Here is an 18910-nt window from a genome sequence, read left to right on the forward strand (position 1 = left end):
CCAAATAGATAAAATCATGAATGAAAATGGAATTATTACAACCAATCCCTTAGAAATACAAGGGATTATCAGGGAATACTATAAAAAATTATATGCCAACAAACTGGACAACCTGGAAGAAATGGACAAATTCCTAAGCACCCACACACTTCCAAAACTCAAACAAGAAGAAAAGAAAATTTGAACAGACCAATAACCAGTGAAGAAATTGAATCAGTTATCAAAAATCTCCCAACAAATAAGAGTCCAGGACCAGATGGCTTCCCTGGGGAATTCTACCAGACATTTAAAGCAGAGATAATACCTATCAAGCTGTTCCAAAAAATAGAAAGGGAAGGAAAACTTCCAGACTCATTCTATGAAGCCAGCATTACTTTGATTCCAAAAGCAGACAGAGACCCAGCAAGAAAACAAAAACAAAAACAAAACAAAACAAACCCAACCAACCAACCAAACAAACAAACCTCAAAAAACAGAACTACAGGTCAATATCCCTGATAAATATGGATGCAAAAATTCTCAACAGGATACTAGGAAATCGAATTCAACCGCATATAAAAAGAATTATTCACCATGATCAAGCAGGATTCATTCCTGGGCTGCAGGGCTGGTTTAATATTCACAAATCAATCAATGTGATACATCACATTAATAAAAGAAAAGATAAGAACCATGTGATTCTGTCAACTGATGCAGAAAAAACATTTGACAAAATTCAGCATTCTTTCTTAGTAAAAGCCTTCAAGAAAGTTGGGATAGAAGGAACATACTTAAACATCATAAAAGCCATTTATGAAAAGCCCACAGCTAATATCATCCTCAATGGGGAAAAACTGAGAGCTTTCCCCCTGAGATCAGGAACACGACAGGGATGTCCACTCTCACCGCTGTTGTTTAACCTAGTATTGGAAGTTCTAGCATCAGCAATCAGACACCAAAAGGAAATCAAAGACATCCAAATTGGCAAAGATGGAGTCAAGCTTTCACTTTTTGGAGATGACATGATACTATAAATGGAAAACCTGATAGACTCCACCAAAGGTCTGCTAAAACTGGTACATGAATTCAGCAAAGTCACAAAATACAAAATTAATGCACAGAAATCAGTTGTATTCTCATACACTAATAATGAGGCAACAGAAAGACAAATGAAGAAACTGATCCCATTCACAATTGCACCAAGAATCATAAAATATCTAGGAATAAACCTAACCAAAGATGTAAAAGATCTGTATGCTAAAAACTATAGAAAGCTTATGAAGGAATTTGAAGAAGATACAAATAAATGGAAGTTTATTCTTCTGATTGGAAGAATAAATATTGTTAAAATGTCAATACTACCCAAAGCGATCTACACATTCAGTGCAATCCCAATCAAAATTGCACCAGCATTCTTCTCAAAGCTGGAACAAGCAATCCTAAAATTTGTATGGAACCACAAGAGACCCTGAATAGCCAAAGTAATATTGAAGAAGAAGACCAAAGCAGGAGGCATCACAACCCCAGACTTTAGACTCTACTACAAAGCTGTAATCATCAAGACAGTATGATATTGTCAAAACAGACACATAGACAAAAACAGACACATAGACCAACAGAATAGAATAGAGACTCTAGAATTGGACCTACAAATCTTTGACAAAGCAGGAAAGAATATCCAATGGAAAAAAGACAGTCTCTTTAACAAATGATGCTGGTAGAACTGGACAGCAACATGCAGAAGAATGAAACTAGGCCACTTTGTTACACCATTCACAAAAATAAATTCCAAATGGATGAAGGACCTGAATGTGAGACAGGAAACCATCAAAACCCTAGAAGAGAAAGCAGGAAAAAACCTCTCTGACCTCAGCTGCAGCAATTTCTTACTTGACACATCTCCAAAGGCAAGGGAATTAAAAGCAAAAATGAACTATTGGGACCTCATCAAGATAAAAAAGCTTCTGCGCTGCAAAGGAAACCATTAACAAAATGAAAAGGCAACCAACGGAATGGGAAAAGATATTTGCAAATGACATATCAGATAAAGGGCTAGTATCTAACACCTATAAAGAACTCACCAAACTCCACGCCCCAAAAACAAATAATCCAGTGAAGAAATGGGCAGAAAACATGAATAGACACTTTTCTAAAGAAGACATCCAGATGGCCAACAGGCATATGGAAAGATGCTCAACGTCACTCCTCATCAGGGAAATACAAATCAAAACCACACTGAGATATCATCTCATGCCAGTCAGAGTGGCTAAAATGAACAAATCAGGAGACTATAGATGCTGGCGAGGATGTGGAGAAATGGGAACCCTCTTGCACTGTTGGTGGGAATGCAAATTGGGCAGCCACTCTGGAGAACAGTGTGGAGGTTCCTCAAAAAGTTAAAAATAGATCTACCCTATGACCCAGCAATAGCACTGCTAGGAATTTACCCAAAGGATACAAGAGTGCTGATGCATAGGGGCACTTGCACCCCAATGTTGATAGCAGCACTTTCAACAATAGCCAAATTATGGAAAGAGCCTAAATGGCCATCAGCTGACAAACGGATAAAGATGTGGTTATATATACAATGGGATACTAGTTGGCAATGAGAAAGAATGAAATCTGGCCATTTGTAGCAATGTAGATGGACCTGGAGAGTATTATGCTAAGTGAAATAAGTCAGGCAGAGAAAGACAGATACCATATGTTTTCCCTCTTATGTGGATCCCGAGAAAATTAACAGAAGATCAGTAGGGAGGGGAAGGGGGGAAAAAAGTTACAGAGAGGGAAGCAGGCAAACCATAAGAGACTCTTAAATACTGAGAACAAACTACGGGTTGATGGGGGGTGGGGGAGAGGGGAAAGTGGGTGATGGGCATTGAGGAGACCACCTGTTGGGATGAGCACTGGGTGTTGTATGGAAACCAATTTGACAATAACATATATATATATATATATATATATATATAGTCAAATATATATATATATACACACACACGTATATATATGTATATATATGCATATATAGTATATAGTGTACTATATGTATATATGTATATATATGTATACATATGTGTATATATATGTATATATAGTATATAGTGTACATATATAGTATATAGTATACATATATAGTATATAGTATACATATAGTATACATATATATACATATATATATATGTGTGTTTGTGTGTGTGTGTGTGTATATATATATATCGCTTTCAAGTAGAGGGTAGTGATGAAGGGGAAAGTGAATAAGTGGGTTAGGGGAGGGAGGAGATTCTAGAGCTATATGGAAGAATGCAATCATGGGGCCCAAGAGTAGAAAGAGCTACTAGGGCCAAAAGAGAAGAGACAAAGATGACTCCAACATTTGTAATCTGTGAGCCTGGAATGATGGAAGTAGCCCTAACAAGATGGAGAACAGTTTAAGGGTAAGATAAGAAAGAGATTAATATTTTCTTTGTTCATGTTGAGTTTGAGGGGACAAAATACCTACCTGGAACTGCCCATTAAGCCATGGGAAAACAGAGAAAGAGCCATTGACGTAAGCGAATATTTGGGAAATGTCCCCTGAGAAAGCATTTGATAACTATTGTCCTACCCAACTCTTCTCTTGATCCAGTGGTATAATTTTCTTTTCTTTTTCTTTTTTTTCAATGTTTTATTTCTTTTTGAGAGAGACAGAGCACAAGAGGCTCTGTCAGCACAGAGCCCGACGCAGGATCTCACAAACCATGAGATCATGACCTGAGCTGAAGTTGGATGCTTAATTGGCTGAGCCACTCAGGTACCCCAGTGGAAGTCGGATACTTAACTGACTGAGCCACTCAGGCGCCCCAGTGGTATCATTTTCTAATTAGTCTTTTCCCGCCTCTCTGAAATTCTTGTTACCTTTTTGGTTTCCTTTCTGACATAATTGTCTGGTTTCTCAGCTTTCTTCCTGTCTCATTGTACCCACTCTTTTGGGGTTATTTCGTCCTCTCTCATAGATTCCACTACTGCTAATATACTAATGGCTCCCACATATCTATCTCTTTCTCTTGAGCTCTAGACTTCAATGTCTAACTTCCAGTGGACATCAATGTCCACTTGGCTGCCCTACAAGGAGCTAAAAATAAGACAATCCAAAATCATACTCCTTATTTTCCTTTTCAGGCCTGCTCCCCTTACTGTGATCCCAAAATTATTGAATGACAACACTATATACCCCATTGCCCCCCAGAAATTTGAGAGTTATCTTTGACAAAATTTGTGAGTTTTTTGACCACTCTCTTTTCCTCACACTTCCCCCAATCTTTTATGTGAGCCTTTCAAAGCCTGTCAATACCACTTCCCTGAGGTGTGTCACAGCCTTTCCTTCTTTGTTCCTACGGCCACTATCTTATTGAGGCAGTTCATTATATCTCCCCTGAATTGTGACAACAGGCTCCTAACTGGCCCTTCTTATCTCTAGTTTTGTCTCCCTCCATTTTATTCGATAAAATACTCCCACATCCAATTTGCTAAAATGTAAATCCAACTGAGTCTCTGTTACACTCTTGCTTAAAACACTCAGTGTCTCCCCAGGACCCCTGGGACAAATCCAGGCTCCTTAGGATGGCACCACGCTTACCTGCTCATGATACAGTACTTATCTGCCCCTTGAGCCTCTCACTTTCACAGAACCAAGCTCTGCCACCTCTGTGACAAAAGGCTCCAACTTCTCCCAGAGCTTGTCTTCCCCAATGCCTCCTCCTCTCACCAGACTCAGCTTGGATGCCATCTGTTCTGGAGAGTGTTCACTTATCCTGCCCTTGCTCTCTTACTCCCTCACCTGTCATCTGGGTTAAGAGTTCTTTCTTTGCATGCCTGTGGCACTCTGAGCTTATCCTTCCAGTGGTATTATCTATTATATTGTAGCTGACTAATCCCTTGTCTGTTTTCTCACTAGATGATAAGCTTCTTGAGGGTAGAGACTGTGTTTTATTTACTGTTGGGTCCACAGGTCATTCAATAAGTACTGGTTGAATGAATGAAAGAAACTATGAGAGTGGTGAGCTTTCTGAGGAGTGAATGTGGTGTTTGCATGTTACTGTGTGTATTGATAGATTCAGAAAAGGCATTTGACAAAATTCAATGCTCATTTATGATAACTCACAGAGAAATTAGACTAGAGAGGATTTCCTGAAGTTGATAGGTTATCTGTATAAAAATTCTACAGCTAACATTTTACTTAATGGTGAAAACCTGAACCCTCTTAAGACTGGACAAGGCAAGGATGTCTGCTCCCACTACTATTATTCCACATAGAATGTTCTACTCACTGCAGTAAGGCAAGAAAAGGAAATAAAAGGCATACGTATCATAAAGGAAGAAATAAAACTGTTTCTATTTGCAGATGACATGGTGGTCTACATGGAAAATCCAAAGGAATATAAAAAAACCCCAAAGGAACAAACCCAAAATTCCTGGAACTAATAAGTGAGCTCTTCAAAATCAGAGTATATGAAAGTACAACAATCAATTGTATTTCTATATACTAGCAATGAACACAAGAACACTAAAATTAAAAATACAGTCCATTTACAATTTCTCAAAAAGAAAAAAAAATAGGAAAACTATTATGTTTAAATCTGACAAAATATGCACAGGGCCTGTATGCCGAAAACTATGAAAAGCTGATGAACAAAAATCAAAGAAAATCTAAATGAATGGAGAGACATACTATGTTCATGGATTGTAAGAGTTAATATAGTTAAAGATGTCAGTTCTCCCCAAATTGATATACAGGTTCAAATTTGTTTCCTAGGGCTGCTGTAACAAAGTACCACAAACAAGGTGGCTTAAAACAACAGGAACTTATTCTCTCACAGTTCTGGAGGCTAGAAGTCCAAAATCAAGCTGTCAGCAGGGCCATGCTCTCCCTGAAATCTTCAGGGAAGAATCTCTTCCATGCCTTTCTTTTAGCTTCTTGTGTGATTGGCAATCATTGGTGTACTTTGGCTTGTAGATGCATCACTCCAATCTCTGCCTCTGTTGTCATATGGCATTCTCCCTGCATCTCTGTGTCTCTTAAGGATACCAGTCATACTGGATTAAGGGCCTACCCTCATGGATTCAATTTGCTTATACCTACAAAGATCCTATTTCTAAATAAGGTAACATTCATAGATAGTACCATGGATTAGTCTTTAATATATCTTTTATAAAGATATAGGGAGACATAATTCAAACCATAGAAAGGTTTAAACACAATTCTAATGATTCCAGCAAGTGTTTTTTTTTTGTAGATATAGATAAAATTGTTCTAAAATTTGGATGGAAAGCCAAAGGAACTAGAATAGTCAACAAAATTTTGAAAAAGGAATAGAGTAAGAAGAATCAGTCTAAATGATTTCAAGACTAATAGCTTATAGTAATAAAAGACCATGTGGTATTGGTGTTAGACGGCCACATAGATCAATGGAACAGAATAGAGAATCTGGAAACAGACCTGAACAAATATGCCTGATTTTTGACACAGATACAAAAACAATTCAGTGGAGAAGCCATTTCAACAAATGGTGCTAGAGCAATGGACATCCATAGGCAAAAAACAAACAAACAAACAAAAAACCTCTCAATCGAAGTCTCATACCTTATTCAAAAATAATTAACCTAAAATTGATCACAGACTTGAATGTAAAACTATAAAAACTTTTCAGAGAAAACATGAAAAGTAATCCTTGGTATCTAGGACTAGTTTAAAAGTTTTAGACCTGACATGAAAAGCATGATCCACATTAGAAAAAATTGATAAATTGGACTTCCATCAATATCAAAAACTTTTGTTCTACAAAAGACCCTGGTAAGAGAAAGGACAATCTGCAGACTGAGGGGAAATATTTGCAAGCTACATATCCACAAAGGGCTAATATAGAAATATATAAAGAATTCTCAAACTTCAACAGTAAGAGACAAAACCAGACAATCCAGTTAGAAAACTGGCAAAAGACGTGAACAGACATTTCACAAAACAAGATATAAAGTTATCAAGTACATAAACAGATGTTCAACAACATTAGTTACTAGGGAAATGCAAATAAAAAGCACAAAAGATAGGAAGATTATGCATCCAAAAAAAAAAAAAAAAAGGATGAGATAATGCCATTTGCTACAACATGGATGGACATAGAGTATTATGTAAATGAAATAAATCAGACGAGAAACACAAATACCATGTGATTTCACTCATATGTGGAATCTAAAAGGCAAATGAATAAACAAAAAGGAGAATCAGACCTATAAATACAGAGAACAAACTAATTATTTGTCTTCCAGAGAGGAGGGGGTTGGGGGATAGGCACAATGGGTGAAGGGGAGTGGGAGATACGAGCTCCCAGTTATGGAATGAATAAGTCATGAGAATAAAAGGCACAGCATACGAATATAGTCAAAGATATCATAATAGTGTTGTATGATAACAGATGGTAACTACACTTGTGATGAGCATAGCATCAAATTACTATATTGTACACCTGAAACTAATGTAACATTGTATGTCAACTATACTCAAATAAAAAAGAACCAGAAATAAGATTTTTTTTAGAAAAAGCACAATAAGATATATACATCAATCAGAATAGCTAAAATTTTTAAAAATCAAAATGGTAAATGTTGGTGAGAATGGAGAGAAATTGGATCCCTTGTTCATTGCTGGTGGGAATGTAAAATGGTATAGCCACTCTGGGAAACAAATTGGCAGTTTCTTTAAAAACTGTGCATGCACCTGCCATCCAACTCAACAGTTGCACTCTAGGCATTTATTCCAGAGAAATGCAAATTCTGTGCACACAAAAAAATTGCACAAATATATTTATAGTAATGTTATAGCTCCACTCTAGAAACAATCTGGATGTTGTTCAATGAGTGAATAGTTAATTTGTAGTGTGTACATATCATCTACAGTTGGCTCTGGAACAACACAGGGGTTAGGGGAGCCAACCCCCTATGCAGTCAAAAATCCACACATAACTTTTGACTCCCCCAAAACTTAACTACTAATAGCCTACTATTGACCAGAATCCTTACCAATAACAGTCAATTAATACATATTTTGTATGTTATATGTATTATATACTATATTCTTACAAAGTAGGCTAGATGAAAGAAAATGTTAAGAAAATTATAAGGAAGAGAAAATACATTTACAGTACTGTACTATATTTATTGAAAAAAATTCCACATATAAGGGAATCTTCATAGTTCAAACCCATGTTGTTCAAGGGTTAACTGTAAATACTACTCAGCAATGAAAAGGAACCAACTATTGATAGATCCAACAGCCTGGATGAACCTTCAGAGAATTATCCTCTGTAAAGCATCCAATCCCAAAACGTTACATAATGTATGATTGCATTTATATAACATTCTTGAAATGACAGAAATCGAAGCAATAGAGAACAGATTAGTGGTTGCCAGGAGTTAGGGAGAGGAGGAGGGAGGGAAGTGGCCATACTGCTAAGGGGCATGATGAAGAATCCTCATGGTGATGTTCTGTATTTGACTGCATCTTGACTGTATCAATGCCAATATCCTGGTTGTGATATTGTACTACAATTTTGCAAGATGTTACCATTGGGGGAAACTGGTTACGGGTACGTGGATCTCTGTATTTCCTAAAACTATGTGAATCTACAACTATCTCAAAATAAAAAATTTAATTAAAAACAAAACATTGATTGTTAAATGCCACAGAAGTGGAGCAACTTCAGGGTCCCTAGAATTCAGAGTATGGTATCTGCACTGACTTTTGTCATGTGTGATTGTCATGGCCCAGATCCTTTCCTTGGGGCCAGTGTACCCATCCTGGGCATCAGTATATTTTCTTAAAGCTTCCCTGGGATAGGCAGGGTTGAGAACTAGCAATTTATTAGAAAAATAATGAGTATAATTGAGTCAACAAACAAATAAGGGGCAAAACAAACAATGCTTTATGGTCCTATTGCAGCTATTTTGAATGACCTTGTAAAACTGCAAACACAGGGGTTGGCAGAATAGCTTAAGAAACAATTAAGCAATGGTTCTGAGAGGGCCAGACCCAAGATGCAAAGGGTAAGCAATTTCTGCAGATGGCAGTGGCAGGCACTCGTGAAAGAATGAGGGGAGCCCTGTGAGAACTCCATCAACTCAGGAGCACCCAGAAATGGCAACCACTACCTCCAGGATCTGTTAGGATGGGTATAGATACATGGTATATTTGTTGAAGAAAGGCTAAAAGGGATATATGCTGCAAAAACATTCACAGTTCCCAAGAGAGTTAATCAAGTGTGTACTGTACTTTGATAAGGATGATTTCTTATTCTCTGGGGTGAAGGTGGTCTTCCTGTGGGGTTTTCCTGTTCAAAATGTCCAGGCGAAGTCCATGTCATTGGTGATGGTGGAGGTGAAAAGAAATAACACGTAATTAGAAATGATTCCTTGTTACTTGGTGCAAGATATTCATTTCTCTGCATGGATATGCCCATTACTTTTTTTTATCATTATTAGAATAATGATCACAAAAAGTGGAGTTCTTTTATTCTAGTGAAAGTGGGTTCCAAGCCTAAGAATAAAATCAAAGGCAGTGGTTGTGCAGGGTGCAGGGGTTGCAGAGTACATATTGTCAAAAACATGATACAACTATTGACAGTCACAATCAGGAACATAAATAGTGAAATATTTATGGTTCTATTTCTTACCTAACCATATATATTTCTTGTATAATCACTGATTTTCAATCAAGGTAAAAATTACAAACGATGTGCACTTGTGGAGGGAATGAGTTGTATCAGGTCCTTTGCCCCTAATTTCTCTGCCTGTCTTGTCCATTCATCCACCTCTCCAAGTTTTGTAATAATGTCAGAGAGAAAGAAATGGAACTCCTAGCTCCCAAGGATTACGGGTGATGTGGACACCACGTCCTGTTTTCCAGGTTAGCTTATAGGTCCTGGATTTCCACTTTGAGATGGACACCTTCTCTGGTTTTACTTTTGTAAGTGAAGTCTCAAGTCTCTAGTGTTACCTTGGCTACCTCTTCCCATAGAATTGTCGTCTGAAAAAGATGTCTTCCTGGAATCCTCAATACTGCCCTCATTTTTCTTTGTATTTAATTCTAGAAATGGAAAATAAAAGGGAGAGAGAAAGGGGGGGGGGGGAAACACTTCTGGGAATGAAGTTTGTCTCATGGTGAAAACGTACAGAGACAGAAATAGAGGATGGGAGTATTGCAACAAGCAATGAACGATGCAGACGGCAAGCGCTGGTCTCTGAACAGGCAGAATGGATGGGAATGGGCCTAGGGGATATGAGGAGGTCTCTCTGCAGAGAGGTCTCTGCATCAGTTTGTCATAACCTCTGTAATCCCAGTGTCAGCCACTCACTCTGGACTGAGGGACTCACTGGTTTCTGAGCATCCTCCAGATGCTAGGAGCACTGAATTTTAAGCTGCTAAATGCAAATACTACCTGGCTTTCCTTTCTTTTTGTTTTATCTCTTGTTAAACACTGTGTACTGAGTTTAACCAAGTGCCATCACTGTGCTCCGTATTCTGAACAGATGATCTAATTTCATCACAGCACAGGGAGAGATACAGGGAACTGAGTAGAGAAGCCATCCCTGGTGCGCTGGTAAATGTTTAACAGTCAGCTCTCCGGAAAAGACTTCCCCCTGATTTGTAGTTTACTGACTTCTATGGGGTAAATGCTCTTACCCCAGAGTCTCAGAATCAGCTCTCAGCTGAAGACTCTGCCAAGAACTCTCTGTAGCTCTCTCCTCTCCATTACTCTGCTCAGGGAACTCCAGCCTCCCTGAACGTGTACCTCTCTTTTCAATTCATGGGGACTGCTGGGCTCCTCCTCCTGACCTTGCATCCTGGAAAAGCTCCCCAGGCAGTATGTTGATGCCTTCATTGGGCTCTTCTCATTTGTCTCCCCTCTCTCACGGATTATCTTCTCTCCTTGCTTCTCTCCTTGATGCCTCATACCTGAAACCTGTTGTTTCATATATTTTTCAGGTTTTTTTTTTTTTTAGGCAGAAGGGTGAGTCTGGTCCTTGTTACCCCAATGTTGCTGGAAGAGGCAGTTTTCCTCTTTGATTTGCAACCCCATTTTGATCACTTACTTAATTCTTCTATATAATACATCTATTTCTGGTTCATCAAGCTAATTTCCTAACACCAGTATCAATGCTGTGTTAACTTCCGAGACTTTATGATATTATTCCTTAAAAGATTAGTAACACCCTATATTCTCTTTTAACTTTAGAAGTATTTATCTTTCTAGATGGACCTCAGAATCATTGTGCAAAGTTCTCCCCAACCAACACTCAATTGCCTGGCAAGTTTTTGGTAACATTTTTATTATAATTCCACAAAACTTATACATTAATTTCAGAAAAATTGGCACCTTTGCAATATCAACCTTCCTCTATAAAAACACGACATAGTTCTCTTTTTGTCACATCTCCAGGTCACACAATTAAGGTTATTGTTGCCTTCTTGAATTTGATTTTCTTGTATATTTTCTGGTTAATAAAGTTAGTCTATCTAAGTTAGTATGTGAGGTTAGTAAAGTATAATTGAGTTTGTGTCCATTTACTCTGCAGAAACCTTTAATAAAATCAAATAGCTTTTCAGATTTCGTATAGGAGGGTGAGGGGGTTCTAGGTATGCTATCATATCATCTGCAAATAAATATTTTCTATTTCTCTATGTATATCTTTTTATTGCTTTATATCTGAAATTAACTTGAGTTTCCAAATTAATAATTTATAATATCAGAGAGAGTGGGAATCCTTGTTCAGGTTCTGCTTAAAATAGAAATTTTGACTATTTAATAAAGAACAAATAAATATTGAAGCAGAATATTTGAGAATTAGGGATATTTACTTCATTGAAATTAAGAATACGTGACTCACTTGTTAATACCGGAAGAGTGACATTCATACTTTCTCTACTTTTTGTCATCTGTGCCTTTTTCAGCGCTTGCTGGATTTGCCAGTGTTTTGGAGACAATTTCAGCAGAAAAAATCCATATTTCGTGTATTCTCTAAGGAGGAATTCTGTTTTTGCTATCTCACTACTCAAAAGAAACAAAGGTATCATTAAAAATATCCATTGAAAGTATGTTCATTTTTTTAAAAGGTTTTATAAAATCTGTTCCTTTGATTATATATTTGAATAATTATTTAATAAAAATTGTTAAGTACAGTCATATGATGAGATAAGAAAAAACCACGTAGGAATGCTATTTGAATGAAATATGCCACGGATATGCACTCACAGAATAGACTGATGATAGTTTTACTCTACTTATTTATTTCTGAGGGAAATGTATTCAATTTTAGACATAGGAAAAAATTAGAAGGTAGCTAAAGATGGGACTTATGTAAGAAAAATAAAGAAAACGAACACTCAGTGAGCTCCTACTAGGAAGTGGGGGCAATATTCAGGACACACTACAGCTTTAAAATAGGTGTCATTCCTGTCTTTTGGAAGAAGAAATGAATGACGTGCAAAGTCATCTGTCTAGTAAACGGCAGAACCAGCGCTCAAATCCAGGTCTGACGGACTCAGATGCCCAAGCTCTCGCCAACAAAATCCAGTGACTTGGACTGAAAACCTTTCCCCTCAGCCTCAGATTACTTTCCCATAATTATGTTACAAAGTGGATTCTCAAGGAATGTTTAAACTAACAATGAAGGCCCTCATGAAAGGGAGCTTCACAGTTGTCCTTGGAAGCTTCCTTAATCATCCCCTCTTCGATATCTCTATCAATATTACTCCTGTATCAATATCCTCAGCTTCAGTACTTTTCTCAGTCAGTGCCTTCCTTAAGACCTGATGTGAGAGTGATATTCAAGAGTCAATAAATGGCTGGCTCACATATCACCAGGTGAAAGATGTTGGGAGCCCCTCATTCTACCACCACTTTAGTTTTAGTCTGAAAGCCTCCCAGATGTGCTACAAGAAACAAGATTCAAATGGCTGGAATTGCACAGCTTCCAAGCAAAAGCTTCAGAACAAGCTCCCTTCTGCCTTGTGAACAGATTTCCAGCCCTACCTGCAGTGGAGGAACTTCCTGGGCGATCTCAGGCCCATAAAGAGAGAAAAGGGAGAGGAGGCTGGGTGACTCAATCAGTTGAGCATCTGTCTCTTGATATTGGCTTAGGTCACGATCCCAGGGTTATAGAATTGAGCCCCTCATCGGAGGGAGGAGCATGGAACCTGCTTGGGATTCACTCTCTCCCTCTTTCTCTCTCTGCCCCTCCCTCTCCTCGTGTGCTCTCACCTCTCAAAATAAATAAACTTAAAGAAAAAAAGGCAATAAATAGCAATTGCCTGCCTCCTCTGTGCTGTTACCAGCTTGTTTTTCATTGCCTTTTACACCTTTCTAGGATGAGGAGACACATAAAAAATAAGCAAGTTCTTTTCAATAAGGCCATTTTGCCATTGTGCAAAAATGCAGTACTCTATGCAAACATAGAGGCTGCTACTCTGGTTCTAGAAATAGAACAGAATCTTCTAATTATGTGATGGAGGAAGGAGGGAAGGGAATTCTCCACCTTGGAATGACTTCAGCTTTAGGCTCCTAAAATAGAAGAGGCTTCTGTAGCCAGAATGTGTTTGAAAACACACATTCTGTTAGTAGCAATTGGTTTCAAAGAAACTACCATCCACTTCGTTTATTGTATTTTAGAGAAGGTGTTGTCCTCTTTTCTGAAAAATCTAGGACTTGGTTTTAGAGGAAAGTTAAGCATCAAATCCTCAAAAAGAAAAAAAAAACAAGTTTTAGCATGACTTGATACAAAGGCTAGTGTCTCCTGGGTCATGAAACTACTGTCCAAGAATGATGATAGAAGGAAGCTTCTTTAGATATTTGAAATTAGATCAAATGAGATACACTTGACCACAGAAGAAAACATCTGGGCTTGAAAAAAAAAAAAAAAGAGTGTGGTGGGTGGTATAATAGTTTTATCCCAGCTTCCCCCTCCTGTAATTTTTGTCATTATAGATCCCAGTTTTTAAATATCGATTCTAGGTTCAACTAAGTGTAAGTATAAATATAAAAAATTTTGCCAATTATAGTTTTAAGATGGCTGTAAAATTGAACCCCAACTTCAGAGATGTTAAAATGTGGAAAGAAAAATGCCTTAGAATGAATGAAAGAGGGCACTGAGAAAATAATTTATGGTTTACTCTTAATGTTGGCTTGCTTCTTTTCAACCAATTTCTAGGCTTTTATATTGACAAGTTAGAGGAACCTTTTCAACCAGAGGTCACTGTACTCTGATACCCAGGCAGAGACAGACGATCCTTGATTAACAGGTTACTTATTTTAAAAATGAGGTCATACTTATGGAATCATCAATAGATAAGGAATATTCCCACCCAGGTCTTGCTAGGCACAAGTAGGTTTCAATGAGGCATGGATATTTGAGAAGGGAAAGATGGCACCCTGGGCTCACCTTTTCACTGCCTGTACCTCCATATTTGCTTTCTTTAGCTCTGCTGTCATTTGGAGTTTGTTTATAGTTTCCTGTGCTGCACTGAAAAGTAACAGAGATTTGTTAGTTTGTTTTGTGTTGTATTGTGTTCTGAGAAACTAAAAAGAAAGACGGAGGAAAAAAGGCAATTTGGCTAGAGTGAAAACACGAACATTTTAAGGGCGTCTACAGATCTCTGGTCATTTTCTCGAAGGAACTCTTCAAAGGCCATGGCATCTTCTTGGAGCTTTTTTTCTGCTTTTATGAGTTGCTGTTCCTTCACTGCTATGAGTTTTTCAAACTTTTTAATTGTATTTCTTTTGGTTGAGAGAGCATACTAGGAATGTTGAAAACAGAAGTGCAACATTATTCCACATTTCTAGCCTGTTGCTAGTACATTTCTTTCAAAGTAATTTTTTTATTAAGTTTATTTATTTATTTATTTATTTAGAAAGAGAGAGCAAGCATGAGATGGAGAAAGGCAGAGAAAGAGAGAGAGAAAGAGAGAGAGAGAGAGAGAAAAACCCAAGCAGGCTCTGTACCTTCAGCGCAGAGCCCGATGTGGGGCTCGAACTCATGAACCATGAGATCATGACCTGAGCTGAAATCAAGAGTTAGATGCTTAACCGTTTAACCGATGGAGCCACCCAGGTGTTCCCGCATTGCTGCTACATTTCAATAGTCTCATAATAAAGGGTAAAATAAATTGCATACTAAGTGATCACTTGTATTAGAAATAAAAGCATGGGGGCTCCCAAGTGGCTGTTGACTGAGTGTCGAACTTCAGCTCAGGTCATGATCTCATGCTTCCTGAGTTCGAGTCCCACATTGGCTCACTGCTGTCAGCACAGAGCCCACTTCCCGTCCTCTGTCCCCCCTCTCTCACTGCCCCTCCCCCACTCATGCTCTCTCCCTCTCAAAAATAAAAATAAAACATTGGAAAAGAAATAAAAGCATGCCAAGTCTTGAGACTATATAGCCTTTATCTCATGAGGGAATTATTTGGGGACCACCAGGAGACTGTTTCTTTTCTTTCACTTTTATGAAGAGCTCAGTATTGTTCCCAAATGGCTGTGCCCCACAAATCAAAAGTAGCTGCATATCCCCTCAGGCTCTATGCTAAGAAATAAAAATAAAAATGAAAAAAGCTACATGTCCCTCCAAAGAGCAGGTCCATCTGGTACTATCCACAATAGCCCTCCAGTATTTCTGGGCATTGAGAAATTGTGCTGTCTGTAGTCACAAAGTCTCCTCCATTAGGAAGTAGCAGGAAAATATCAGGTTTCCCTGCCATGCCTATAACACATTTCTCCAAGCTGCCCAAGGGTAGGGGTGTTTAACCAGCCTCCAAGAGCCCTGTTTAGATCCCAAAATAAACTTTGACATCTAGGTTTTATTTTTTTAGTACACAATGTAAAAATTTGCTTGGGTTTTTAATGCCGTGCATGAAAAAGAAATTATAAAGTCACATAATAAAAATGAATTTAAAATATTTAAATGAGATTTTAAAGAAATATCAATAATTACCCCAGATTTATAACAAAACAAATTTCATTCATTACTTGACTTCACAAGTATTTATTGAGTGCCTACTGTGTGCTGGGACTGTTTCAAGTGGTGCTAACAGAGCAATGAACAAAATAAACAGATTTGCTTTTATGGGATATACATTCCAGTGGAGTGGGGAGTCCATTACAGGGGGATAAGTGGTCCAATGGGCAAGGGGGGCAAAGGCAGAGGGTTGCCATTATGTAGAGCCAAGAAATGCCTCCCTGATTTGGTGAAAATTAAAGAGAAACTGGAAGGAAATAGGGACCAAATCCTGGGGATATCTGAGGCAGGAATGTTCCTCCCAGAAGGAAGAGCCTTCTGTGCAAAGGCCCTGAGGCAAGGGCAAGATTGGTGTGTCCTAAGAACAACAGGGAGGCCAGTGTAGTTAGAGGAGAGGGAGCAAGGTGGGGAGTGGTAGGAATGAGGTCAGAGAGAGAGAGAGAGAGAGAGAGAACAAGCCAGGGACAGATAAGTCACTAGAGGTCTTCAGCAGAGGAGGGGCATGTGTGGAGAACAGACTGAGTGTAGGGAGCAAAAGCGGAAGCAGGAGACCAGTGTTCAGAAGTTATAAAAGTAATTTGCACAAGAGATATTGGTGACGTGGACTACAGTTGAAGCAGGGGAGGTCATGAAAAGGATATATTGGGAAAAATATATTTGAAAGTATATTTGGAGCTGGGTTGTAAGTAGGAGAGTCAAGGATAGCTTCAATATTTTTGTCCCAAGCAACTGGAAACGTAAAATTGCTACTCACTGCAATGGGATCACTACATGAGATGGAGATTTTCAGGGGTAGAGAAGAGTATAGAAGGGACAAACTTTTGGAAAGTCTGAGTTTGTGAAGTCTGAGGTGCCTATTGGGCATCCAAATGGAGCCGTTAAGAACCGTAGTTGTCTTTGTAAGTCTGGAGTTCAGGGAAGAGGATCAGGTAGAGAAATAAATTTGCAAGTTGTTAATAGGGAAGCGGGATTTAAAGCCATGGGCCCCGAGGGTGTAGATAGAGCACAGGGTGAGGAGTGAGCCCTGGGGCACTCCAACATTTGGAGATTGGAGAAAAGAGGAACCGGAAAAGAAAACTGTGAAGGAGTGAGCAGCCAGTGATGAAGAACTAAGAGACAGTGGGTATTGGAAACCAACCAAAAAAAGCATTTCAAGAAAGAAGAAATGACCAAATGACCTAAGTGCTGCTGACGGGAAGTAAAAGGAAGACTGTGAAATGACAAATTGAACTTGGCGATGGGAAGGTCACTGGTAACCTTGACAAAGTAGTTTTGGTGGACTGATGAGGACGAAAGCCCAGCTGGAGTTGTTTAGGAAAGGATAGGAGGGACAGTAGCTCTGGAGACTGTAGTGGAAAAATAAAAAATGTCAAGGTGAAAATTTGGCAATGCTACGCAAGAAGTCTTTTATTTGACTAATGGAAGGAAGAAAGAAATTATTTTTACTACCTCCAGCAGAAACCTGTCTCTCTGGTCATTAATAAATTCATGAGTGGTCCTTTTTGCGTCTGCACCTTCAAAGAAAATGGGAATAGACTTAGGTTTAATTCATTATCCCTCAAAAGCCTGTATAAAACAAAAGCCATGTAATTAAATCACTGTATACACTATGTATCTGACTTTAAAAAATCATTATACCTTCAAATAAACATTTTTCCTAATCACTCATAATAGCGCTGATTTCATAATAGTAACTATCATTTATTTTATGTCCATCATATTCCAAGAACTTTATTAGACACTTTATTTTTTTAATGTTTATTTATTTTGAGAGAGAGAGATTGAGTGTGTGTGTGTGTGTGTGTGTGTGTGTGTGAGCTGGAGAGGGGCAGAGAGAGAGGGAGAGAGACTCCCAAGCAGGCTCTGCACTGTCAGTGAGACCATGACCTGAACCAAAATCAAGAGTGGGACACTTAACCAACTGAGCCACCCATTTGCCCCTCGGCAATTTAAATAGATTACTTTATTTAATTTTAACAATAACCCCAATGAGGTACATATTTCTATCCCCATTCTATATGTGAGCTCAGAGATGTCAAGATACTTGCCCAAGATAATAGAGCTAACATGTGGTGGAATGGGCATATGACTCCTCAGCCTGTGCTAAAGAAGACTGAGCTGTTTTAAATCTTAGTGTTTTGGCCAATCTAGCTATAAAACTGAAGTCCTTTGGCAAAATATTCTTGGGGGTCACAAACCAAATTTACGGCAGGAAAGAAAAAGATGACTACCTTTACCATCTAGCAATGAAAAAGATCAGTTTCCTTTCAAGGTTTCTTCGTTCTAGAAAAATTATACATAGGCTGCATTTCAATAATGTTCACTTCATGAAGAACCACCAGAATGTGGTATAGAACAGTCTTTTGATTAAAATGTAAATAGAAGTAGAAAATAGTGTTTTTCTGTTTGTTTTTAAAGTTTATTTTTGAGAGAGAGAGCACGAGCTGGGGAGGCAGAGAGAGGGAGAGAGAGAGAACCCCACAGGGCTCAAACCCATGAACCGTGAGATCATAACCTGAGCCAAAGCCAAGAGTCAGACACTTAACCGATTGAACCACACAGATGCTCAAAAAAATCTTGTTTCCCAAATGACCAGTGAGCCTGTACTGCATGCACTAGGAAGGAAGCCCACAGTCTTGGACCGTATTGTGCCTCTGCCTCTTACTAGCTATGAGGATGTGAGTAAATTACTCACCCTCTCCATCAGCAGTTTTCCCATCAGCAAAAATGAGGACACTAATTGTGGTAAATTGTATTATTGTTCCAAACTATTTTCTGCCCCCCTCTGTAAGAAGATTATCTCCCCCCTACCACCTCACCCTGCCCCGTATCAGGCTTGACTGTTGACTGGATTTGGCTCATGCGATACAAGAGGAAGTGATCTGTGATGCTTGCA

General features: G+C 38.5%; 1 protein-coding gene across 1 annotated transcript in view; it reads right to left on the bottom strand.

Annotated features, from left to right (window-relative positions):
* CCDC38 (coiled-coil domain containing 38) overlaps positions 1-18910 on the bottom strand; it is a 56402-nt gene that overhangs the window by 19540 nt on the left and 17952 nt on the right. Inside the window, exons 5-10 of the mRNA XM_015070487.3 lie at positions 17464-17528; positions 14637-14800; positions 14446-14526; positions 11896-12056; positions 10013-10093; positions 9281-9338 (exon numbers count right to left, since the gene is read on the bottom strand). Of these exons, the coding sequence (XP_014925973.1) occupies positions 9281-9338; positions 10013-10093; positions 11896-12056; positions 14446-14526; positions 14637-14800; positions 17464-17528 (610 nt within the window). The remainder of the gene's footprint in view (positions 1-9280; positions 9339-10012; positions 10094-11895; positions 12057-14445; positions 14527-14636; positions 14801-17463; positions 17529-18910) is intronic.

Source organism: Acinonyx jubatus, chromosome B4 (assembly GCF_027475565.1).
Source record: "Acinonyx jubatus isolate Ajub_Pintada_27869175 chromosome B4, VMU_Ajub_asm_v1.0, whole genome shotgun sequence".
NCBI classification, from domain to species: Eukaryota; Metazoa; Chordata; class Mammalia; order Carnivora; family Felidae; genus Acinonyx; species Acinonyx jubatus.